General features: G+C 40.6%; 1 protein-coding gene, 1 long non-coding RNA gene and 1 pseudogene across 3 annotated transcripts; 2 read left to right on the forward strand and 1 right to left on the reverse strand.

Moving 5' to 3' along the window:
* Window positions 1-2,271: 2,271 nt before the first annotated feature.
* LOC140586456 (mitochondrial pyruvate carrier 1-like) lies at window positions 2,272-3,234 on the reverse strand (annotated as a pseudogene).
* Window positions 3,235-12,199: 8,965 nt separating this feature from the next.
* On the forward strand, window positions 12,200-14,371 carry LOC140577559 (uncharacterized). 2 transcript variants are annotated; one of them, XM_072708298.1, is made up of 2 exons: window positions 12,200-12,817; window positions 12,943-14,371. In XM_072708298.1, exon 2 carries the CDS (start codon window positions 12,960-12,962, stop codon window positions 14,304-14,306), a length of 1,347 nt encoding a protein of 448 aa, XP_072564399.1. In that variant the 5' UTR covers window positions 12,200-12,817; window positions 12,943-12,959; the 3' UTR covers window positions 14,307-14,371. The 2 variants fall into 2 exon arrangements, with proteins under 2 accessions (XP_072564399.1, XP_072564397.1); XM_072708296.1 differs by having other exon boundaries at window positions 12,200-12,610.
* Window positions 14,372-25,299: 10,928 nt separating this feature from the next.
* On the forward strand, window positions 25,300-26,009 carry LOC111836460 (uncharacterized). The gene is made up of 2 exons (XR_011988254.1): window positions 25,300-25,404; window positions 25,479-26,009. It is a non-coding gene; the product is annotated as an uncharacterized lncRNA (long non-coding RNA).
* The last annotated feature ends 568 nt before the right edge of the window (window positions 26,010-26,577 follow it).

A 26,577-nucleotide genomic window follows, 5' to 3' on the forward strand; every position in this document is an offset into this window, starting at 1 on the left:
TCCGATGAGAGTTGGCGGGCGCGTGCGGGGGGCGTGGATGGCTGCGACGGTATACGCACGTGCGCTTTTGTATTATGTTCTCTCAGCCTCATACACGGATTCTTTTGCTGAGTAGAAAACTGGTCGGGCAATATAGCATGTAGGCCTTATAAAAAATATATTTTATTAAAATTGCTCAGATGTACCAAGACATTAGCCCATGAATAAACAAACAAACAAATGAATAAATATATGCAATAGATGCGGCCAGAGTGCGAATTACCTCTCCATAATTGGGGGGTACTGCCTTCATAACACTTCTATGACCATTATGGTCTGCTACCGCGTCAATATGAATAGTCGCCACCAGAAGCAATGTTAAGAGTGCAAGATTCACTAGGGGAGTTTACTAACATGTATGCAACACACGGTCATGGTCTGGACATGCAACAAAATGAGAAATCACTTTGTCGAGGTGACACTCGAACAGAAGATCTCATTATCCTTATCCCAATCCAAAAGATTTTGGTTTTGATAACTCCCAGGAATTATCCTAGAAGAAGTACAGTATACTAGTAAAAGTAATAAGCCTATACATTTACAAACAGCCTGGTCTGGTCCAGCAGTCTGCTGTTATTCCTGCCCTCTCAGTCCCCCCAGCTCCAACAGCCTTCAGAAATAAATATGAGTTATTATTGATAACATTACTTTATACATATGTTAAAAAGCAGAAACTTCAACAAACATGAAATCAACAATAAACTACGTCTATTTATCAAACGTGTTACATAATACATATTGTATTTGAAAACTTTTCAGCTTTACGATTTCAGGAGAGCGCAGCCCCGCTGTTAGGAACATTACGCTTTTTGGTTACGGGTGTTAGCTTTGCTGCTGCTATTAACAGGAAAGGCGCATTAGCGCAGACAAAGGGCTGCATACGCCGAACTATAAACGTCTTACTTGGCGGTCAAAGGCGTTTGACGTTCATTGGCGTGGGAAACGACGGTTCTACTACTAAACCACTAACTAAAAAGACTACAAACGCTGCGCCGGTTAAAATAAAAGCACCCCGTCAGGTTTTAAATAATAACTTAATGTTTTGGCTGTCGGTCCGGGTCCATATGGGACAGCTTCTGGGTCCGGAACCGGTCCGCGGTCCGCCTGTTAGTGACCGCTGATCTAAACCATCAGCTACAAAGATAATAATTTAAGAGGTAGACTTGACATGCCAGAGCAGTGATAAGACCGGAGGAAATGGTGTAAGACACAATAACCAACAGCAATCAGTAAAATAAGTGATTTTTGGGTCAGAACCTATTCTTCGGGGTGCCATGGTGGTGCAGTGGTTAGCACTGTTACCTCATACCTTTGGGACACAGGTTCAAGTCTCTGCTGCAACTCTAATGTGTGTGGAGCTTGCATGTTCTTCCCCTGTCATCATTGGGTTTCCTCTAGTTACTCTGGTGTCTCCCCACAGTCCAAAAACATGCTGAGGTTAATTGGCTTTACCAAATTGCCCATAGATGTGCATGTGTGAGTGTGCCCTGCAACCCCCACTACCCAAAATAATGCAGGCAGTTTTAGAAAATGGATAAACCTACTCCTCACTGATCCATTCTTTTGTGATCTTCTGCTTTTTGCATTGACTGAAAAATGCAGCAGACAGCAATAAATACCTAAAGTAAGAATCTCTGTAGACCTGCTAGACTGAGGTAAAGACCTTGACCTGTACTGTACCTCTGCAGAGACTGAGGACCAGTCTTCCTGCTAGTGTAGCACAAGCTAAAATCCTGGCTTCCTTTAAATCAGAGCTAGATAAGATTTTAACAACTCTGAGCTATTAGTTAAGTTCTCCCCAAACGAGCTTGATGGCCCGAATGGCCTCCTCTTGTTTGTAAATTTCTTATATGTTTTCCCCTCGCACTTTGCATGGGCAATGAATTGGCCTTAGTAACGTGTGGATTCATAAAACAGAAGAATGAAAGACATGAACACACATATATATAAGTATATATATATTATATTTAGAAGGACAGGAGGAGGGGAGATCCCACTGAGAGCACGCATTCCACAGGCTCATTTTGTGTTTTTCTGCTCTATTCTGAAATGGAAGAAAAAAAGCATTCATGAAGAACACAGACCTATAAAAGGTACCTGTGTGACACTGTTAAGGAAGGATCTGACTGGAAGAAAAGCTGGCTGAATGATTGCCTGGCTGCTGGCTGCAAATGCTATGTCAAGCAGTAATGTGGCATTAATCGACAGATAAGGGGTGATGATTAAAATATACTAGAGGGAGCCTGGTGGGGGCTTAATGTGTCGCATGAGCTGGGCACCCTGGATGGTCTGTGCCGTCGCATTTGCAGCGTGGCATGCCAATAGGAGCCAGTTTCGGGGCTGCACTTGATATGCGAACCTCATGAAAACCATTGAGTAGCAGGTAATAGCTGGAGAGACAGAGGTCAGGCAGGGGTCAGAGGCCGGAAAGAAGGAGAGGAAGTCACCGCAATAACAGCAAGACTAGGGAGGTGACACTCGAACAGCTCACAGCAACAAGCTTAAAACCTCCTTTAAAAAGTCCCTCTGGAGTCCCAGTTGACCCCGTGGACGCTCACACAGACGGAGGTGAGCCCTCTGCCTCTTACCGAAGGTCATTTGGCCACTTTTGATGTCAGGGCTCTTTTTCATATCCATCATGGTCGCAATGGGCAGACCCCCAGTTAATTACTGGTACCCAGAAGTGCTGAAATCAAACAATAAAACACAAACTCAGAGCTGATCTAACATGTAACAAGCAGGGTGAAAGTACCAGTAAAGAAATTCCAGAGGATGCTTACAACATATTAGTATGAGATTACTAAACAGTAGTCATAAAATTATATCTACAATAACAAAAAAATCAATTTGTGACTTTCTTACCGTGCTTTTTTTGGAAGGTTTTCCTAACAGGCACATTTAGATCACGGAAAGGCAAAGAAAACAAGCAAACAAACAAAAAAAGATTAGAAGTGCAATTCTGTGATCACTAGCACCACTTCTGCAATTATGGACCCTAATGTAAGCCGTGACTTTATGGTAACATCTATAACACAGCAAAAAGTTTAAGCTCCACATACACTGATGGCAATCCACGAGGAAATTTCACATGTTGGATTTTTACATAAACTCTGGATGCACATACCTCCTCATGTACTTCCAAAACTCCTTGGATTTTAGCTAGTTTATAGCTTTCTGAAACAAAATGCCTGCCATTTTAAATTTGATATGCATGCATCTATGTCGCCCTTTGTTCAAACTGAAATGTGAAGGTGAATTTGCCATTTATATAGGAACGCAAATGACGTTCCTATGATTCCAGAACTTGTATACGTAAGCTACTGCTTATGTAACTGACGTAACTATTTCAACATCTCCTTGGAAACGGTCTGGAATGGTGCCTGCGGTTCCCGAACACAATCCGTTCCAGGAAAGTGGTCGTGAACCAATTTGTACACGAACCAAGGCAATTTTTCCCATAAGAAAGCATTGAAATTCGATTAACTCGTTCAGAAGCCTATCAGATCTTGCTATGTACGTTATACAATCAACCACATAAATCACTGACTTGAAGCAAAGGAGATCATATTTAAAACTGAAGCATGGCTTTTAGAACATTACATTCCAAATCAAATCCCAATATCTGTCAGAAAAATCGCGATTAGATATTTTCCCCAAATCGTTCAGATCTATTGCGATCTATTTTAAATGCATTTAATGTATTGTTATCCCCTTTTCACTGTCTCAGAATTTTAAAAGATTGATTGATTTATTTATTGAAGGTAGTTGGCACTTGAGTATGTGCAGAATGGAACACTATTGTGAACAAGCCTGACTGCCTCAGAAAGAAATCATAACTCAGAGGTAATGATACTATATTAATAATCTGTGTTAATGACTAAGACATATATCAGCCTTCCAGCTGTAACTGATTAGAAATCAACCTAATGTTTTTCATAATAAAACTCATAAACCTGCTTCAGTTCATGTCTCTGTATGAAATCAGATGTTAATCACATAACACAAGGCCCAGTGTGGCTCTGACTGTAATCACCTATAGTGCGGCCCAGCGTGGCTCCTGATGACATGTTAATGTCTTGGAGTGAGAATTCCATTTCCATTTTACCATTAAACAAAATATGTTGACTTTAAATATTAGCAATAAGGCTGTGCCATATCAAACCATCCATGATAACACTAGTATACATTTTAGAATTAGGTGATCAGTGGTCATTGTTAACACACCACAGCACACAACAACAAAATGTGTGACTTTCGTGACATAGCAGGGGGCAGGTAATTCAGCACCCGGGGACAGTACCATGCTCAGGGTACTGCAGTGGTGCCTTGCTGGTCGGGGATTCGAACCTGCAATCTTTTGATTACAAGTGCGTGTCCCTAACCATCAAGCCACCACTGCCCATCACATTTTATGTGATAAAAATGTGTCATATGGCGATATCAATGATAGACGCGATGCATTTAGGGCTGCCGCTAACAACTATTTTTCTATAGATTAATTTCGACTAATATCAACTATTTTACTGATGGTTCAATTAATCTATACGAATACTTTTCCTCCAGAAAATCAGACTGACCGTCTCATTTGAGTTAAGTTTATTTTGACAACAGCATACTGTATGTCATTGTAGGGCTTCAGATAATGGACACCGGAGTTCGGCGCTATGTAGACGTTTATAATAATAATAATAATAATAATAATAATAATAATAATAATACATTTTATTTGTGGGAGCCTTTCTAAAACCCAAGGTCACCTTACATAAAAGACAAACAAAAACAAATAATCACAATTTACTTACGCTTCTATAATTCTATAAGCCTAAAATTTCAATAAGAGATATATTGTGATGCCCAAAGGTTAGTAATCTGTATAAATTTGTAATATCCTTATGTTTATTAAAATCAATTAGCAGAGCATGCCTCATGTAACTGTTTTGGTCTATCATAGAAGCGATAAGGACAGAAGTCATAAGCTTTGATGAATCTATATTTGTCATTAAGAAAAAATGACTTTCTTCTTCCTGTCATGTTTTCTATGCAAAAAGCCTGAGGTAGCTAGCCAGAAGCAGGGGGGTATTCCATGAAGCAGGATTAAGGGAAAGTCTGACTTATTTCGACTAGTCTGTCTTACTTAAGTGAGAGTTCCGTTCCATCAACGTGTCTTAAATGAATCCCAGCTGAATTACCATGGTAATTTATACCAAGAACAAGCCTGGTCCAGACCAGGCTAACTGTTACCCCTTTTCCACTGCAAAGGTGCTGGTGCTGTTCCGGTGCTGATCCCCAATTTGGAACCAGTGCCACGTTTTTCCACAGAGAAAAAAAAGGCACCGGTGCCACAAAATTGGCTCTGAACTGGTGTTCTGTTGTGTTGAGCTACTTTGTTCAGTTAGGCTACTGTAGTGCTAATTGATAGCCCTAACCCTAACCCCCCAAACCCCTGAAAACCCTTACCTTAACTCTAACCATCCATCCATTGTCCAACCTGCTTATCCTACTGGGTCATGGGGGGTCTGGAGTCTATCCTGGAAGCAATGGGCATGAGGCAAGGAACAACCCTGGATGGGGGGCCAGCCTATCACAGAGTATACTCACACACCATTCACTCACACATGCACACCCAAGGACAACTTAGCAACTCCAATTAGCCTCAGCATGTCTTTGGACTGTGGGGGGGGAAACTGAAGTACCCAGAGAAAACCCCACTATGACATGGGGAGAACATGCAAACTCCACACACATGAAACCCAAGCGGAGACTTGAACCCAGATCCCAGAGGTGTGAGGCAACAGTGCTTACCACTGCAACACCATGCCGCCCCCCTTAACTCTAACCCTAACCCCTAAAACCTAACCCTAATTTCAAGACGGTGGAACTGCAAATGCGCCGAAAGGCTCGATAGCACGTCTCGATAGTTAGCTCAACTCGTCAAAACACCGGCACCAAACCTTTGCTGGTTTGGATGAAGCACCCGTGTCGTCATAAGAGGTAACCGAGGCAACACAAAATAAAGATAATGTCGGAAAGTGGGAGTGGTTTGTGACGTGGGCGCAGTGTTGTCACCTGGTTCCCACTGGGCTCTCAAGTCTGTGGAAATGCAGGCAGGCTCTTGCTGGTTCCCAACTTCAGCACCAGCCGAGCACCAGCCCCTGTGCCAGCACTGGCACCAATGGAATGGAAAAGGGGCCTGTCTCGCTTAGTTTAGCGTTGTCTCAAAGAACGTCCGAGGTGTGGGGACAGATTCCCAAAAGATCGTTCCGTCGGACGAAATTCTGCGACCTTACTATTCATGTCATGTAATCTGTTGAATTATATGTCCTCATCTGACATTATATTTTACATTATCTGATTGAATTTCTTTGTTAATCTGTAAGGTGTACCAAAATGACATGATTTTGTTTGAGTTAGCGGGAGGATGAGTCTTGTATATACGTATATAAAAAATGGAACCCTGTAGTCAGTGCTATGAGTAAAAGCAAGACGAGAAAGCAGAGAATAAAAACCATCTTTTCTGAAGTAAAGCTCTGCATGATACTTCCATAATATGGTGAACAGAGCTGAGATTGCTACATAATCATCAATATAATAAAGCCTATAAAATCACATCTTAGCATTCCAATTAATTCCAAAATAATTACAGTAAAATCCCGTTATAGTGGACTCGCTTATAACGGAATATCGTCTATAACAGACGAGGCCTGCTGGTCCCGGCCGTGCACCTTTAAGAACATGCAGAAAAACCATCAGATATACTCGCATATAACGGAATTTCACTTATAATGGACAAACAATTTGGTCCCCAGGGCTGGATTTTAGCTGTAGTTCTGTTCGGCTATAACGGACATGCAGTTCCGCCTACAAGGCGTGTAGCGTGCAGGTGATATCCAGCGCAGATACGTACGTAGTCGGGATTATTAATAGTCACGCATCTGGTCAGGTAAAGTTGGATTACTACATGTGCAATATAATAATCTATACCACAAGTGTGTCTGCTGAGGTGTGGCATGAGTAAATGGTGTCCTGTAGTTGTGTTCTGAGCATACAGCAACTCTGGATGTCACATCTCGCGGAACACGAACCAGGGAAGCAAGCGAAGGACATCAGAATACGGGTAAAATAAAAGGATTTAATGGGGAAACGCAGGGGCATAAGAAGGGAGACACTACACGACAAGGCACGACACTGCAATGACTGAACTAGGGAAACAGACTCTGACGTGGACTAAATACATCGAACTAGGACGAACAATTGAAAACAGCTGTAAAACACTGGGAATCAACATGAGGTTAACGGGGGGGGCGTGGCACAGGAGGAGTGGCACGATTGGGGCGTGATACTGGATGTAACGGACCGTTTTGCCAGGTCCCTTGAAGTCCATAAGTATAACAGTATTTTACTGTAAAATAAAAGCGTACGCATATTACAAAAGTGAAACATGAAATGCAATGACTGTAATTGGGAAAAAAATCTGTTAAAATACAGTAAAACCGGTCTAAGTCGACACTCGCGGGACCAGCTTAAAAGTGACGACTTAGAGAATTGACGAGATACACCTAAGTCGACACTTTGGCGACTTATGTCTATCTCGCCGTTTTGTCGACTAGTAAATATAACTCGCCGTTTTGCCGACTTATAAAATCGACACTTCGGCGACTTATGTCTATCTCGCCGTTTTGCCGACTAGTAAATATAACACCATACCTCTACTACACCGCACTATACACGCGAGACTTAAGACCAGGGAGCGACTAGTGCGATAGGTGGGGATTCCCCGTTTCTACATCGCCGTGGTGACAAGCAGGCGGTTTGAAGCAGGCGGCGGGAATGCAGCGATTGGGGTGTCGACTTACAGGTAGGAAAATCCATTCATTTGTGTTCTTCGGGACCGGGGTTTAGGTGACGACTAAGGGAATTTGACGACTTACAGTACAAGCGGCGAGTTACACAAGGAATTTTAAAGGAAACATCATTAGGAAAAATCGGGACTTTTGCTTGAGCGTCGACTTACTGTAGGCACATTGACGAGTTACTGTACAAGACGGCGACTTAGACCAGTTTTACTGTAATATGAACAGGAAGATATCTTTATATTTTTAGTCACTGTTTACTTTGAAAGTTTACTACTAAAATAGCAAAGACAACATACGGTTATTTGTGCAGAACATTTCACACGGATGTGATTTAAAGTATTTTATCTTTATTCTTAGTACTTGCGTATACCCTTAAAAAACGTAACTCAATTGTAAGTAGAGGAGCGTCTGTACCACCAAAAATTGGGGGTGGCAGTATGGTCACATTTTGTCATTGAAATCTGTGTTTATATACGGTAGTTAGTATTAAATTAACATTTGATTTTTTTAAGAATGAGAGAGAAAATACCACAAGCACTAACAGCATCTTCAAAATTTAATGGCAAATTAGCATCTGATTTTTTTTTCTCAAAATGAGTTTCCAGAAGAATGGTATGTTTTCAGAGGTAGGAAGGTAGGTAAGGGGATGTGGGCTGATTACAGCACGTTGCCGCGCCCACCACACGATAAACCACCTCAGAGGTGAGAACCTGAGTGCAGCCGAGTGATACCTTAGCACCACACTAGTCCAAATGGATCAGAGTGAGTTTTTTTCCATTGACTGGAGTGCCAGTCCTGCCACCAACCCCCAAATATCCCTGCAAGTTGGAGGGCCTCTTTACAGGGCAATGTTTGCAGAGGCAAGAGAGAATATATTCCAAGGGTTATTGTGTCCCTCTGTGTACACAGTCTTCAAAACTAAATGGCATTTTAAGTTTCTAAGAAAGCAGTGTCGTGTGTACAAAGTACAGTGAAACTCTAACTTGAAATTCTTACTTGCCTACTTTCATTAGGAACATTATTTTTCATTATAGCCTAGTTCCGATATTTATAAATCTTGGTGATAAAATTCGCCGAGAGCGTGGGGTTTTTGTTTCTCTAGAACATTTATATTGCTATAAGAAACAAAACTGTGTTGCAAGCTGTGCAATTTTAATGGCTGTTTCTTTCAGGATGATCTAGCATAATTTTAACATTATTTTACTATGTAAACTAAGTTTACTGCAGCTACTTTTGCTACAGCTCGGCATACGCTCTTCAAGTCATTCCTATTCATTTTCATCCTTGTGGTTTAAATCACTCATGAACAGATGTGTTTCTGGGAAATTTATTCTATTTTGAACAATTTCTTCTTCATAAATACTGCTATACTTATTGCAGAAACTGATACTTTCCAGTGCCATGCAGCTTAATTGCGAAATACTAACTACCATGAGATACACTGCTTGACCAAAAAAAAAAAATTGCCATTTGAATTTTTTGTTGGATGGCCTTTAGCTTTGATTATGGCGTCCATTTGTCATGGGATTGTTTCATGCTTATGCAACATCTCACCCTTTATTTTCATTCAGATTTGCATTAATTTCTCACCGAGATCCTGTATTGACAAGTGAGTTGAACCACTCCATAAAGCCTCCTTTATCACATCCCAAAGACCTTCAATGAGGTTAAGGTCACAACTCTGGTGAAAATGATTGCTGATGCTACTGAACCACTCTTTGACAATTCGAGCCAGATGAATCTTGGCATTATCATCCTGGAATATGTCCATGCCAACAGGAAAGAAAAAATCCATTTATGATGGATGGAGGTGTAACCTGGCCATTCAGTACATTCAGGTACTCAGCTGACTTTACTTTATTGCTGCTTAATGTTGCTGAGCTATAAAACTGATCCAGTCATTGACTTTTAAGTATTTGCTGATTTTAGTTCAAATGGCTACTTTTTCTTTGGCCGGGCAGTGTGCAAGGCGACATTCAACATGTTGGTAGTAAAGTGATACGTGGCAGAGCAGAGTACGATGTGGAGTAGTCGTTAGAATACAGAGAATGCTGCAGCAATATTAAAAAATTAGCAACTCAATCGCTGTGGAGACAGCGAGTGTACCTCATTTTATGTCAAAACATCATACAAAACAAGTGAGACTGGAAATGACAGACCCAACCAAGATGGTTTTCTCGCACTGCCCCCTGGTGGACATGACCTTTAATCCTCCAGATAGACGCAAACTAGGCACACTACTTGCGTTGCGTATGTGTTGCCTCACATGAAGTATATCGCGGCCCTAACAGTATGCAGCAGTGAGGAAGGGTTTAGGGTGCCAAAGAAGGTCCCTATTGGCACTTTCTCCTCACTCTGAACCATGCCGGCGGCCGTCTGGCTCTGCTGTCTACTGCTTCATACAAAAGTGTTTGTTACATGACTGTAGTTCACCTTGTCATTACGTTTATCTTCAGTGTTCTTGTGTTGACCTGACGTCACACCAGGTTAACACACTAAGGATAACAACTGCAATTCTGAAGACTCATCCTGCATCCTGGCTGAGAACAAGACCACCTCACTGCTTCTTAGGAGAAACAAGTACAACAATTCAGATGCTACTTATGTTTGTTTAATCTTGCTTTCATGCTGCATTTCAATAATGATTCCCCAGTCAATTGAATATAGCCACCTACACCCAACGAATATGACTTTTATACAGAATATGGCATATATACTTATGTACAGAATTATGGCAAGTTTGCACTGAATGAACTTACAAGTAATCAGTTCAAAAGTATAAAAAGTATTTATTTGAACAACATAATTTTTTTTTAAAAACTTAAATTTTATTAAAACAAATTATCTATACATCCATCCATCCTTAACTAAGGATCTGACTGTGAGAAAAGCTGGCTGATTAATGGCCTGCCTGGCGGCTGCAAATGCTATGTCAAGCAGTAATATGGCTTTAATCAACAGATGAGGGGTGATGATTTAAATATACTAGAGGGAGCCTGGTGGGGGCTTACTTGTATTGGATGAGCCGGGCACCCTGGATGGTCTGTGCCGTCGCATTTGCAGCATGGCAAGCCAATAGGAGCCAGTTCCTCGGCTGAACTTGATACACGAACCTCATAAACATGACCGAGTAGCAGGTAAGAGCTGGAGAGACAGAGGTCAGGCAGGGGTCAGAGGCCGGAAAGAAGGAGAGGAAGTCACCGCAATAACAGCAAAAGGGAGGTGACACTCGAACAGCTCACAGCAACAGGCTTAAAACCTCCTTTAAAAAGTCCCTCTGGAGTCCCAGTTGACCCCATGGACGCTCACACAGACGGAAGGTGAGCCCTCTGCTTCTTACCGAAGGTCATTTGGCCACTGATGATGTTAGGGCCGCTATGGGCAGATCCCAGTTAACCCTCTGGAGTCGGCGGTCCTGCCAGCGGGATCTGACAGAAATTTCGCCAAACCGTTTAAATAACTCTGCGAGTTTTTGTCATATACACATTTTAAAAACACCCTCAGAAACCTTGGACGGTGTACTTTTCAAATATATATATATAGGTAGAAACTAAATATATTTTTACAGCTTCGTGATACGAATAGCAAGAACAAGAGTGACTGACTTAAGCGTCTGCGTCTCGAAGCAGCTCTGATCGCCTTCCCACTTGCAAATCGCGCTATTCGCATGATAACATGATAATCCGACAGTTAGTATTGGGTAAAGAAATATGTGAATATGCCCACTGTGACCGAAATAAACAAGAGCACATGTCTGGGTAGTCATTACACTGATCGGCTACAATATAGCACACGGATACATCTCTGCCGCTGAAACTTTGCGCCAATGTTGCCATTTTCGGCTAGCAAAGCTCATACCTGTCTTCATAGCTCAGTGGGCTAAGCCTGTGTGTCTGTAATCAAACCCAGCCTATTTAGAATGTGAATAGTGATCTTCAGCTGAGAGTGATACTACACACTCCTGGTGCAAGTAAAACAAAGAGGGGTGACACAATTTTTCTTTTTTGCCTATTTAACCTAATTTTTAAAACTTTAATACTTCCGACAATGGAAGTTTTGAAAAGAAGACATATTACGGATTTAGTCAGTGTTTTTTTCATGATTCTACATAATGATTTCAGCGAGATATAAACTGAAATTCACGAGAAAGATACGCAGTCGACGATGCCCTTGTTCCCAGAGCGTTAATAATAGTCACTGCATCATATTTATCGCTTTCTATATTTATATTGTCACAGTTTCTCATTTTTCATTCCATCTACCAATAAACTGTGAAAGGGATTTTATTGTTACTTTTCTTGCGCTTCAAACCGCCTTTCCAAAGTGATGGGTGTGGGGTGCAGTGACATTCCAGACTAATGGGCCATCGTTCTTTGACAGTTGACGTCACACTCACTATAGTCGCAGTGTGTTGTGGGTCTAATCGCCATTTTGAAGGTATATAACTCAAGAGCAAGCGTTTGCGTCCGCCATTATCCTTTGTAAGATGGGATACTCGTGTTGTGTGAAAGGCTGTCATACTAAATCACATGGCAGAAAGGTGGACCACAAGATAAGATTTTTTCGGATTCCCACTTGGAAAAGAGGATATGGACGGCAGGTAGAGGAGGTAACAAAGAGGCGTCGGATGGCCTGGGTCGCAGCGGTGAGACGCACGGAGATCACGTTCAACAGGATATCTCCGTTCATGCGTGTTTGCTCTCTGCATTTTCATAAAGGCAAGTAAGATGTTTTTTGTTTGAGTAATATTTCTGGATATGCATTTTTTTGTACTCTAAAGTTGCCGTTTTCACATTGGTTAACCTACGCTAGCAAGCTAGCCTCACTACGGAGGGTAGCAGAAACGGGTTAATCTGTTCGTGTTAAACTTTTGTTACAGATTGAATGCTTTTTAAAGTAAACGGCAAACTGTGATGTCTATCAATGTACGTATGTGTATATTCGCGTGCATGGATTTTTCCTGTTTTTGGCATATATAGACATACGTTTTATATTTGGGACGTGTTTGTTTAAGAACGTGTTCATTTAAAAACTTACCATTTGCTTGCAGGACAACCAGCTTATGAAATGATGGAGACTGACCCTGACTGGGCACCATCCCTACATCTGGGGCATACATATGTTACACCCACAGCCATTGCACGCTTTGAAAGACAAAGTAGACGTGAGCAGCTACGGAAAGAGATACTGCAAGCAGCAGAGATGGGGGTCGACAAGGATGGAGAACTTGGAGAGCTGCAGAGTGAGGATAGCACACCAGAGCCTGGTGGTGAAAGCAACCAGCAACAGACTGAGGATGGGACACCTGACACTGGAGAAGACGGTGGTCAGCTATATGCCGAAGAGTGGACACATGAGGCAGTAGGAGAAAGTGATGAGCTCATCACTGAGGACGAGATACAGAACAGCAGTCATGACGTGGCACAGACTGAATGTGAATTGTGTGTGCTCAGGCGTGCAGAAATAATCCGCCTGTTGGAAGAAAACAGAGAGCTACGACGTGAACTCAATGAGTGCAGGATATCTGATGGTTTCTTTGGAGAGGATGATGAAAAAGTAAAGTACTATACAGGTCTGCCAAACCTGGGAATCTTTATGGCATTATTCAGGTTTTTGGTACCTCTCATGCATGGTCAAAGGAAAATTCTCACCCCATTTCAAATGCTCCTGTTAACTTTCATGCGCCTTCGATTGGATCTGCCTCCACAACACCTAGCTCATCTGTTTTGGATTTCCCCAAAGACAGTGTACAGAATATTCAATGAAATGGTGTCATTTTTACATGCAAACTTGAGGCGTTCTATTGTATGGCCAGAGAGAGAGACACTGCGCAAAATTATGCCTCATGAGTTTGTGGAGGCCTTTGGACACAGAGTGGCAGTGATTATTGACTGTTTTGAGATTTTCACTGAGAGACCATCAAATCTGAAAGCACGTGCCCAAATGTTTTCCAGCTGTAAGCACCACCACACTATGAAATACCTGATAGGTATTACTCCCAAGGGAGCCATTTGTTTTTTATCAAAAGGCTGGGGAGGTCGTACAAGTGACAAACATATAACGCTGAACAGTGGTTTTCTTGCTAATCTGTTGCCTGGGAATATTGTCTTGGCTGACAGAGGTTTTGACATACAGGAATGTGTGGGCATGTTGTGTGCAGAGGTCAAACTTCCAGCGTTTACTAAAGGCTACTGTCAGTTGGCAGCTAGAGATGTGGAGGAAACTAGAAAAATAGCACATTTGAGAATCCATGTTGAAAGGGTCATTGGAAATGTCTGCCAGAAATATAAAATTTTAACAGGAACCACTCCTATAAACATGATTCTTCCATGTGATGGTGAAGAAGTCACAATGCTGGATAAAGTTGTCACTGTGTGCTGTGCCTTGACAAACCAATGCCCAACTGTAGTCTAGAAACATCATTGTATACTGAGCCTGTATTCTGCTTGCCATTTAACTGAAATATATGTTCAATGACATTTTTGTGGTGTTCTTGACTCTTCCTTTCTGAAACACCTAAATTACTAGTGTGTTTTGATTATGAAAATTACGTATCACTGATTACATAAAACAGCTTAGGTGGAAAAAACACTGAATTTGAAATATTTAGTTTAACCAAATGAGAAGCTCGACAGATTTTTAGCTGACATTTTTACTGAAATTCACTTTTGAAACAAAAATTAGCAGCACAATGGTGGACAGTTCAATAAATGTTCAAGTCAGAGTTGCATTATGTCACTGCCTGGGTGGAACACTGAGAGCAGATCCAAAACTCCTCTTTAGCTGTTGCATGCTGTAGACCAACACAACTTAAATGAAACCACACAATTGGGCAGTTTTGATTGTCACAAGCCACCATGTCATCTTTGCTCTCTGGTCCATGACAAAAGCACCACAACTTGACAGCCGTTTGCCTCTTCCGGGACTTCTCCGCTACTGTGCGAAATGTTCTGTGTGTTCTTTTTGGGTTCCCTCCTGGAACAGAAATCTTATCAAGTGGCATCTGTCTTGCAACCTGAGTGAAGTAACAGCTGACCAGTTCAGGGAGACATACACACTCAAAAAATTGCTGTGCTTTTTTCAAAAGAGCACCCCAGAGCTCTGGGTCAGGCGCCACACGCAACACCACACAGTCTTTCAGGGTCCACACAACAAAATCACAGTACTCTGCATCTGCAACAAAAATTTGTGTCTGTACTTGTTTATAATATGGATGATCCTTCTTGAGCTGCAGCTCTCCATCCACTATTCCCAAACAGAAGTTCTTGTCTCCAGTGTTGCATGCCTCCTCAACAGTAGTGTCACGGTACGTGTATGGGCATTTTATTTCAGTGCAACCTTTACCACAACAAGTGCACTGCACAATCCCATCCGGCGATGCCCCAATTTGGGGAAAGTGTGGGTTTATGATAAACCCACACTGACTGGTCTCAAAGTCACAGTGAAGTTTCTCAGTCTGCAATCTGTACTGTGCTTTCCCACACTCCTCATTTTGTCTTCCCCATGTCGCAGCAGTAGATCGGTTTGTTGCATTGCTCTTAGGATAACACACTGCTGTCACTGTAGACAGTGCAGGCTTGTCCAAGCTTGACACATGAACTGAATGCATATTTGATGCAGTAATCCTTCCAATGCGATAGTGATACCAAGCTGAAGATCTGTATTGACGTCTGCTGATTTTTTCTATGTAGTGTGCCTGCTCAAGTGAAATGTCTACTTTATTTACCAAGCTTTTGCAGTGCAGGCGCAAAGCAGTTAATTCTGTGCCATCCATTTTCTCATCACGTAGACAGCGCAGTGAATCTGGTGCTGAAAATGGCTGCACTGGGTCTACAAATGCATCGCAATAATCTGGGAGATTTGACAGAAGTGCAGCTTTTGGGGATACTTTCTGCAGGTCTGCAACATACGCATCCCACTGATCCTGTGTGGAATTGTGGAATGTAAAATTGTTTGTTGCAGTCCTCAGAGCAGGCATGTTTGCTGCCTCACCATTCAGGAGTTTGTTAAGGCTTCTTCTTTTTGCTTTCGCAGTGGTGAAGTCTATTTTGTGTCCTGCTTCTGCTCCCACTTTACTTATGCTGCTCGGTATCATCCAGTATGCAGGTTGTCCTGTTACTGTTACTGTCTCTCTGCATATGAGGACCGCCTCCAGCTTAAACAGCATAGCTGCAACATGTGTGCATGTCTCTGCTAACCCAGCCATACATGTACAGTGTGCAGAGGATATAGCTCCTGATGGCTCAATGATGGCCCATGGCTTGAGAGGCGTCTCAGTGAGGCGCTGGGAGTGCAAGACCTGTAGACAACACATAGACCAGGGGTGTCCAAACTTTTTGCAAGGAGGGCCAAATTTGATAAAGTGAAGATGTCCGGGGGCCACTAGTTCCTTCTGACATTTTTTTAACCACAAAAGTTACATGAAAATACACACTGTTATAAAACAATTTTCATTGTCACGATTACCTTTATTTTTTAAATGGCAATGTAACCAAACATAACATCAACAGTTATAACCAAATCTTATTAGAGTTTAGTAAAATAAGTGACATAAGTCTAAGTTTATTATTGTGCTTTAGGCTTTTCATTGTTAATAGTGACAGATGTTACCGTTCAAAAAACACTCAATTTCAGATTGAACAAGGAACAGATAACTTGCTGATACTAATGAGAAGGGTGATACTGAGATCTAGATTTCAGTAAAGAGACCAGGTCTGGCTTGAGGGCAGTGGTTGAGATGTGTAAAATGTCACGTAAGTGGGAGTCAGTCATCCTTGACCTCAATCGGTTCTTGTGCAGATTCATGACTGAGAATGTTTGCTCACACAAATATGTGGAGCCGAATAAGCTCAGCATTTTCTTAGCGAGTAACCGCATTTTTCAGTCCCGCTCCCGCAAGATTCTGTCCCGCTCCCGCAAAAAATATATATTATTTTCTCCCGCTCCCGCCCACAGTATTCAAGTTTTGTCCCGCTCCCGCCCGCAAAATCCCGCAGGTAAACATATAAGTAGTTTTATTTTTACCGCTTCTTCCCGCTACTCTGTTATTTGTTTCACTTGCTTCCCTTTTGAGTATATATAAAAAAGAAACAGAAAACAAACAAATATGTTTCGTTTTATTTGAGTTTAATTAAATGGAATGATGAACATGGACACGAACGAGGATATAGATATAGCCTATAGTTCCGCGCATGAACCACGAGAGAATTAGCTTCCGACCTTGTGCCTGTAAATTATTATTTTAATTTAGTCGTTCTTGTTGCTTTTGTGCAGTAGATAAATAATAGAGTATTTGTTTTTAATAAATTAATTTTAAGATAATTCCATTTTGCTGGAGTCCCGCGATTAATTCTATTCTCCCGCAACCCGCACATACATGAGGACCTTACCGCCCGCACCCGCATTCACCCATCAAATCTTGTCCCGCGCCGCACTCGGTGCGTTGGATCCCGCGGGAGTGCAGGTCTCTAATGCAGAGCCAGATAGCATCGGAACTGTGTGGTGAAAGGAGGAATTACATTTTTAAAGTATTTATTTATTCTGACAGAGCTAGCGGGCCATAAATAACACATTATGAGACCGAAGCTGCGGGCCGTACAAAATCTGGCCGAGGGCCGTGATTGGCCCGCGGGCCGGACTTTGGACACCCCTGACATAGACAGACAACAACGGTGTTACCACGGTGTTAAATTATTCCATTATTTATTATTATGCTTCATTTGTAAGGCTATCTACATGATTACAGTTAACTTCACCATATAATTACTAATTTATCATATAATATATAATATTAACTTGAACATAAGAACATAAGAAATTTATTGAAGTAGCCATTTGGCTGCATCCAGACCTGTTAGAATCTAATATACCTGTATACCTGGACCATGTCCCCCCTTAGTCTCCTTTGTTCGAGGCTGTACAGATTTGTTTGCAACTTGATTACAAGCTAGCTTACCTTTGCAGTGACGACTGTGTTTTCGCAGTCCTGCGTTCGAAATGTGAACAGATCCTGCACCCAGCCATTGATGAAATGTCCGTGGGCTTCAAGATATTTATAGTTCTTGAACTGTTCATACGTGTAAGCGCTGATACCATAAACGAGGTAGTTTGTTATATCCAGAGATGAAGTTGGAGGTAACAATGTCGCATCGGAATTCCATTTTCTTGATGTGAGATCATACGGATCTATATTGTTAATTGTTGACAATTTAGCCAAATACCAATCCCTGGCGTCCTTCCTAAGTTTTTCTCTGTACGGAATTTTCTCGTTCTGCTTTATCTTCTCCATTCTTCCTAGTGTTTGCGTCTGCAAATACCTTCAAAATGGCGAATGGGGGCGTGTCAGACAGTGCAGACACGTGACTGACAAAGACCGATTGACAGTATGCAAACTACTACAGTTGTGGGGACACCTATCTCATCGATATTCATTGTGCAGGCCACTGACTTTGAGAAAAAGAGTGTCACTCCAAATTTCTAACACTTTAGTAATCAAACCACATAAAATTTCAGAATGTCTCTTTCACCTATGTGTAGCCAACCCCTGTGTCTATAAGCTTCAGAGCTCAAAAGTCTTGGCTACAAATGTCTATAATGTGATTTTTTTTTTTACAATTTCTCAGTATGTCTGAAAATAGGTTTTGAAAAGTATATGTTTAAAGGTGATTTTAAGAACTTAAATATACTGTATATCAACATTTTAAGTGGACTCAGATTATAGGTGCTGAGTTTGTGCTGTATAAAAGCAAATGTAACACTTTGGGATAAATGTTTGGCCGATGTTGGAGCAAGCCAGAGCAAGCGGGAAAACTGCATACTACGGAGGGCATTTTGGGTATATCAATGGCTTCGGAGTTTCTCTGAATTAGTTATATGCTCTCCACTCAGAGCCAATATTTTACTTTGTGGTGCTACTGTTAAGATTTAAGGTGTTTGAGTGAGTACCTTATATGCTCTTGGTTCATTGAAGAATGTAACTTCCAAGGTTTTTAGGTGGAGCAATTTTTTGCATTGCACTTCCTGCATCAAGTTCTTTTTTTGGCAAAGGGTTTGTTCTATGAATTTTCCCCAGTTTTTTTCCTCATTTACTCTATTCATATTAGCAGACTGGAGCTGCTTTTTCAAGTGTTATTGTAGCAGGTTCGTATTTGACTTGAAAGTAGGAAGGTTCTGTTATTTGTTTACTTAGGGACTTATTATTGAGATCTTCTCTTCAAACACTAACTTTGCATAGCACATCTTAGTTTTTCAATGTCTTTGTTTAATTTAAATCTTTGATGTTTCTCTCTTAACACTAGGGATCTTAGGGACAGCGCTAAAAGAAAGTCATTTTTTTTTGTTTTGCAAAAGTAACAAAGCCAGTTGTTTTTTTCTTCAGGAGACTCACTCTGTATTCTCTGTACTCTCTCTGATGAGAAATGTTGGGCAAATTAGTGGGGGGACAAAATATTGTTTAGCCATGGTAGTGATAGTTCGGATGGTGTAGCCATATTATTATGTAATTTTCGTGGAAGGGTCTTGGTCAGTAAAGCCGATAACTCGGGCCATTGGCTCTAGAGATGGATAACTTTATAATTCTGGGAAATGTTTATGGGTACAATAATCCTACTCAAAATAAGTGTTTGTTATCTGAGGTAATCAAAGATATCTCACAGAAAGTGTTATAATTGGAGGAGATTTTAACATGGTATTGGATGAATGGCATGATAGATTTCCATCCAAACACCAGGGGCACCATTATAACTTAATTTTAAGAGATTTCTGTGCAGACCTCAAATTGGATGACCCATGGCGTTTAGCAAACAAACTTAACCAGACATTTACATGGTTCAAACCCGATGGCTCAATTCAATCTAGAATTGATTTTTGGCTTGTCTCTCATACTCTCCTAAGATTGCATGTTTGTAGTACCATATCTGCAGCACCTCTCACAGACCACTGTATGATTAGTCTTGCTCTTAATCCTCTTGAAAAGCAGTGTCGCCGCAAGGGGTATCTTAAATTTAACTCTAATTTACTCAATAGTGAATCCTTTTGCCAAGAAGTTAACGAAGAAATCAATGCAGTTCTTTCTGATCCAAGCCTAGTATCATACTGTATATCATTAACTGGGAATATCTTAAATTTAGGGTACGGCAGATTGCTGTAGCACACAGTAGATTAATCAGTCACTTAAGCAAAAAGAAATGACTGTGAAAGAAAATTATATTATTTATAGTAAAATTGTGTTAAGTGACTGACAAATGTAGTCTGGCCTTGTTGCAATTGACATTAGATGATATATATGTTAGTAAGGCAAAAGGGGCATACATTAGATCAAGGGCAAAGTGGATAGAAGGGGAAAGAAGTAGCGCATACTTTTGCAGGCTAGAAAAGAAGAGGCAAGAAAGTAATGCAATTAAGAAACTTATCATTGATGGTCAGGAGTGTACCGATTCAGACCGAATTGCCAGGGAAATCTACACATTTTACAGTAATCTATATTCCTCCTCTTACTCCTCTACAGAAGCCGACTCCTTCTTTCAGGTAATTAAAGAATGGATCCCTCAAGATAGATGATGACTTTAAAATGTTATGTGAGGCAGAAATGAATATGGCAATAACTTGTTTATCTTTAGATAAATCTCCTGGATCAGATGGTTTAACAAGTAATTTCTACAAACGTTTTTGGAACTCACTCAAAGAATTACTTCTTAATGCTCAGAGAAGTTGTTGAACTCTGGACCCTCCCAAACACCATGAAACGAAGAACTATTATTCTGATTCCCAAATCTGACAAGGATTTCAGATATCTGGAAAATCTGAGGCCAGTAACTCTTTTAAATAATGACTACAAGCAACTGACTCATATTTTTGCTAATAGACTTAAAAAGGGTATCACGCAGATAATCTCAGAGACACAATCAGGTTTTATGAAAGGCAGGTCTGTTTACAACAACATTCGTCTTGTACTTGATGTCCTGGATTATAATAATTTTACAGATGATGAGGGGTTTATCTTATTTTTAGATTTCTACAAAGCATTTGATATGGTTGAGCGCCCTTTTATATTTAAGACTCTGGAATGGTTTGGGGAATTATTTATTGATGTAGTGAAACTATTGTATGAAGATACAAACTGCACTGTTACATTACCTCATGGTTCTTCCCCAAGGTTTTCAATTAATAGAGGTATTAAGCAAGGTTGCCCAATCTCCCCCATCCTGTTCATTATTGCAGCAGGGATGCTGTCAATCCTGATTAAGCACTCTCATTTTGAGAAAAGAATTGGTCATAAGTCAGCTTGCTGATGACCCTGCAATTTTTATGAAAAACTTTAACCAAATTCCTAAGGTTATTGATATAATCGCTATTTTCACAAATGAGTCTGATTTGAGGTTAAATCTTAAAAAGTGTGAAATATTGCCGATTAAAGAATGCCCTCTCAGGACAGCTCACAATATTCCTATTAAGTCTGTAGTAAAATATTTGGCAGTTCATATTACAAAAGATAATGCTTTATCAGAAAGGCTTAATATTTTGAATAAGATGAACAATTGTAAATTGCGGTGAAATGCTTGGTCATCTAGGGATCTATCGATATTTGGCCGCGTTTTTTTGACAAAATTGGAAAGTATCTCTAATCCTGCGTATTGCATGGCAATCCCAAAAACAGCTGTTAAAACCATTAATCATGTACACTGATTATATTTGGAATAGGAAAACTCATTACATTAAGAAAGCTGAATTGGTCAAGGATTATGAAGCAGGTGGCTTACAAGCTATTGACTTTGATTGTCTCAACGGCACTCTTAAAATAAACTGGCTAAGATCCTTCATTAGGTCCCAAAGTAGTTTAAGGATTCTTTTCCCTAGTCAGATTTTCATGAAACTTGGCGGTCATTGACTTCCTTCTTAGATGTGATTATGATTTGAATAGTTTACCTGTAAAACTGTCATCATTTCATCAACAAGTTTTGTTGTATTGTAAATTGATTTACAATCATAATTTTAGTCCCCACGTTATTCCTTTGTGGAGCCGTAGGTATGTGACGGTAAGAAACAAATCATTGTTTAATGAAAAATGGATGGAAAAAGGAATATGGTCTATTCTGCACATACTAGATGGCAGTGGTATGGTCCTGTGACTCCTGTCATATGAACTTTTTTGTCTGAAATATAATTTTGCAGTTGACTGTAAACAATACACTAAAATTATTAAGGCAATCCCACAGTCAGTAACTGTGATGGCTTCTAATTTAGTACAAACCCTATAAGTAGAACTCCACACCTTCCTAAACATGACCTTATGGGAATTACTTTATCAAACTCCACAATCCGTATAATATTCACAGAAACACTGTTCCCCTTCATAAACAAATGAAACTCAATCTGTCAATTCTTTTTCCTTAGCTCATGTTTCTAAAATTAGAACCAGTTATCTTAAATTCCCAGAGTTACCAAAAGTCAGAGATACACTTCAGGATTCTTTCAGGGATCTATCCTTCAGGGGAATTCCTGAGAAGACGATTTGGTTTTGATAATAACATTTGTTTATTTTGCAATGAAGGCATAGAGACAACAAATCATTTGCAAGAATGTGTGCAGGTACAGTAATGCTTTATGGGAAGAAATACATTATTGGTTGTTCCCTTAAATTTTTGGTTTAAAGGAATTTACAATATGTGATGTTATTTTTGGTTTTATTAAAAGTGATAAAAGTCATGACCTGGTTGTCAACACGATTATTGCCCTATGTAAATTCTTTATCCACAAGGCAAGGTACACAAAAATAATGCCATCTTTTGTAGCCGTTTATAGGGAACTAGGCTATTTCTTTTTGTCCTTAAAAATGATGAAGAGGAAGAGTGGTTTAAAACTTTTCAAGCTTGTGAATGATCTTGGGCTTTATGACTTCCCCTAGTGTGGGTATGTGTCTGTTGGTTTATTTTTTCTTTAATGTCTTTTCTCATTTCCACTGTGATTGTGCTGGCCTTTCTGGTGCCCTTGGAAGGTAGTTTATTTTGTGATTGATGCCTTGACAACACAACTTTGCCCTTATTGGCTGAAGATTTTAGTCACACACATGACGTATGTATCCCAGGAAGTTCCGATGCGTTATCTGCTATATCTCCCCAAAAGCATGTAAAGCAGTGACAACTGGTTTTCAGTTAATTTACCTGGTAAAATAAAGTTTAAATAAATGCTCTAATAGTACACGTAAATTAGTTGTTTATTTATTGTTAGTTACTGTAATGTTGCACTGCTTTATTTGTTTAATCATCTAGTCTGTGAAGAAGGCATTCAAGTAAGAATTGCATTGTACTCTGTACATGACAATAAAAACTTTGAATCCTTGAAGTAAATGTATCTTTTTCCTGTCAGCTATCTTTTTATACAGGGCCACTATACACAATAGTTTTTTCACTGCTAACAGTTTGGCAATCTCGCTCCACGTCACGTCAGCTGCAGACAGACCTAAGCCCAAGTCGAACGCACCCATTTTTGTAGGAGGAGGGTTGGAATTGTGATATACACTCACCTAAAGGATTATTGGGAACACCTGTTCAATTTCTCATTAATGCAATTATCTAATCAACCAATCACATGGCAGTTGCTTCAATGCATTTAGGGGTGTGGTCCTGGTCAAGACAATCTCCTGAACTCCAAACTGAATGTCAGAATGGGAAAGAAAGGTGATTTAAGCAATTTTGAGCGTGGCATGGTTGTTGGTGCCAGACGGGCCGTTCTGAGTATTTCACAATCTGCTCAGTTACTGGGATTTTCACGCACAACCATTTCTAGGGTTTACAAAGAATGGTGTGCAAAGGGAAAAACATCCAGTATGCAGCAGTCCTGTGGGCGAAAATGCCTTGCTGATGCTAGAGGTCAGAGGAGAATGGGCCGACTGATTCAAGCCGATAAAAGAGCAACTTTGACTGAAATAACCACTCGTTACAACCGAGGTATGCAGCAAAGCATTTGTGAAGCCACAACACGCACAACCTTGAGGCGGATGGGCTACAACAGCAGAAGACCCCACCGGGTACCACTCATCTCCACTACAAATAGGAAAAAGAGGCTACAATTTGCACGAGCTCACCAAAATTGGACAGTTGAAGACTGGAAAAATGTTGCCTGGTCTGATGAGTCTCGATTTCTGTTGAGACATTCAAATGGTAGAGTCAGAATTTGGCGTAAACAGAATGAGAACATGGATCCATCATGACTTGTTACCACTGTGCAGGCTGGTGGTGGTGGTGTAATGGTGTGGGGGATGTTTTCTTTGCACACTTTAGGCCCCTTAGTGCCAATTGGGCATCGTTTAAATGCCACGGCCTACCTGAGCATTGTTTCTGACCATGTCCATCCCTTTATGACCACCATGTACCCATCCTCTGATGGCTACTTCCAGCAGGATAATACACCATGTCACAAAGCTCGAATCATTTCAAATTGGTTTCTTGAACATGACAATGAGTTCACTGTACTAAAATGCCCCCCACAGTCACCAGATCTCAACCCAATAGAGCATCTTTGGGATGTGGTGGAACGGGAGCTTCGTGCCCTGGATGTGCATCCCACAAATCTCCATCAACTGCAAGATGCTATCCTATCAATATGGGCCAACATTTCTAAAGAATGCTTTCAGCACCTTGTTGAATCAATGCCACGTAGAATTAAGGCAGTTCTGAAGGCGGAAGGGGGTCAAACACCGTATTAGTATGGTGTTCCTAATAATCCTTTAGGTGAGTGTATATAGATGCAATCGGGGGATAGAATGTGACATATTAGACACACACGGTGATTAACACACGAATGATGACCACAGCCACACACACATGTATACATATACTGTATGTATGTTTAAATACATCCATCCATATATATATGCAAGATACTTCTCCCACTTGAGTCAGTCCGCGTCAGTCGTGCTCTTTAACCAATCAGATGTGACCTCAACATTTCAACCAATCATAACCCACCAGGAGCGCAGCCTAAATCCTGTTTACATGAAATAAACCTGCTCCCGAGCAGGTTTAAGCTTACGGACCTGTTGCTATGACAGCAAGTCCGAGATGCGCATCGAAGAACGAAACAATCCAAGATCAGGACAAATCCACAACAATCAAATCCAGCTAACTGAGTTAGCGACGTACGAAGAACGGACCCCTGATAAGTAACTGAATTTAGTTTGTCAGGCTTTCCTAACATCATTGGAGCCATTGACTGTACACACGTGACGATAAAGGCTCCAGCAGGTCCAACAGAGCCTGATTACATAAACCGCAAATCATATCACAGTATTAATGTACAGGTAAGTACTGATAATACCTCACATTTATATATGAGAGGTGAAAGTGTAGTCGTCCAACATCAGCAATGTATGTCATTACCATTTCCTAAAATGTTTCAGATGGTACTGTATGCACTGCTGAACATCTAATTTCAAACATTGTGGCAAAATGGCCAGGATCAGTACATGATGCCAGATTTTTTCACGAGTCTTCACTGGCTCAAAGCCTCAGACAAGGCAAGTCAACTAAAATTCACAAATATACAATAGTTTATTATACTATAGTCTAATGTGTCTACTTTCTATTCCAGGAATTTTTCCTGGTGTGCTGCTTGGTGACAGAGGATACCCATGTCTACCGTTTCTTCTCACACCATATACAGATCCTGCAACACAAGCAGAGGGACATTTCAACCATGCCCATTGTAAGACAAGGGCACGCATTGAAATGACATTTGGACAGTTAAAATCCAGGTTTAACTGCCTGCGGCATCTCAGAGTTACACCAGACAGAGCGTGTGACATTGTAGTAGCCTGTGCAGTTTTGCATAATGTGGCAATACTGCAGCAGGAGCGTATGCCAATATTGATGCAGGATGAGCAATGGGAAGAGGGCCTAGCAGTGGAAGACCACATGGATGGTAGAGCTGTGAGAGATGTGTACACACACACATATTTTGGTTGATTCTGTTGCAAATTTCATTTATTTTTTTCTCCCCCCAACAGAGAATTAGAGAAATTTCTTCATTTTTATTTAATCTTTCATATCCTGTTGGGGGAAAGGGGAAGCATTTACAACAGTGAACACTAAATGTAGACAATAAAGTGATGTTAACCACTTACATCTCTCTCCAATTTTTTAATTTCATTTTTATTTTCAGTTGTCTATATTCGAGATCTGCTTTTTGGACTTCCATTTCCTGGATCAAATACCTCTTGTAAATAGCACAGATATCTGTCTCAGAAGGAAAAAATAATTATTCATTCATTCTTATTAATTACATTAAACAGTTTATTACTTTCCTTCTTCCTTTGACGGTCTTTGAGTACATGTGGGCTGTGCTGATGAGGGCTGAGAGCATTGGCCACCTGGGTCTTCAGACTCCTGTACACAGCAAATACTGCATGGGTTTATAAGGAAGAGACAAATGTTATTCGCTGCAAAATAGTTTCAAGTTCATACGGCTAGCATTTCTGAGCAAACAAACAGTTTCCTCATCCTCCTGTGTCGTGGATGGCCCCACGATCTGCAAAAAGGGAACATTTGTTGGTTATATTTACCATGGCCACAATGCAATCAAATTCAACTTTTATCACATACAAAGTACGACATGCAGTGGTATGCTTATTGCTGTACAATGCCTGACTACAAGTATTAACAGTACAAGTAAAGCTATTGCCATTATTTCC

Source organism: Paramormyrops kingsleyae, unplaced genomic scaffold, assembly GCF_048594095.1.
Source record: "Paramormyrops kingsleyae isolate MSU_618 unplaced genomic scaffold, PKINGS_0.4 ups63, whole genome shotgun sequence".
Lineage (NCBI taxonomy): Eukaryota > Metazoa > Chordata > Actinopteri > Osteoglossiformes > Mormyridae > Paramormyrops > Paramormyrops kingsleyae.

What these genes read in the sequence shown, in the direction of transcription:
- LOC140577559 (XM_072708296.1), top strand. Translation starts at nt 12,379, where the DNA reads ATGGGATACTCGTGTTGTGTGAAAGGCTGTCATACTAAATCACATGGC. An exon ending in CTCTCTGCATTTTCATAAAG is followed by an intron (nt 12,611 to 12,942) that starts GCAAGTAAGATG and finishes ATTTGCTTGCAG; the next exon opens with GACAACCAGCTTATGAAATG.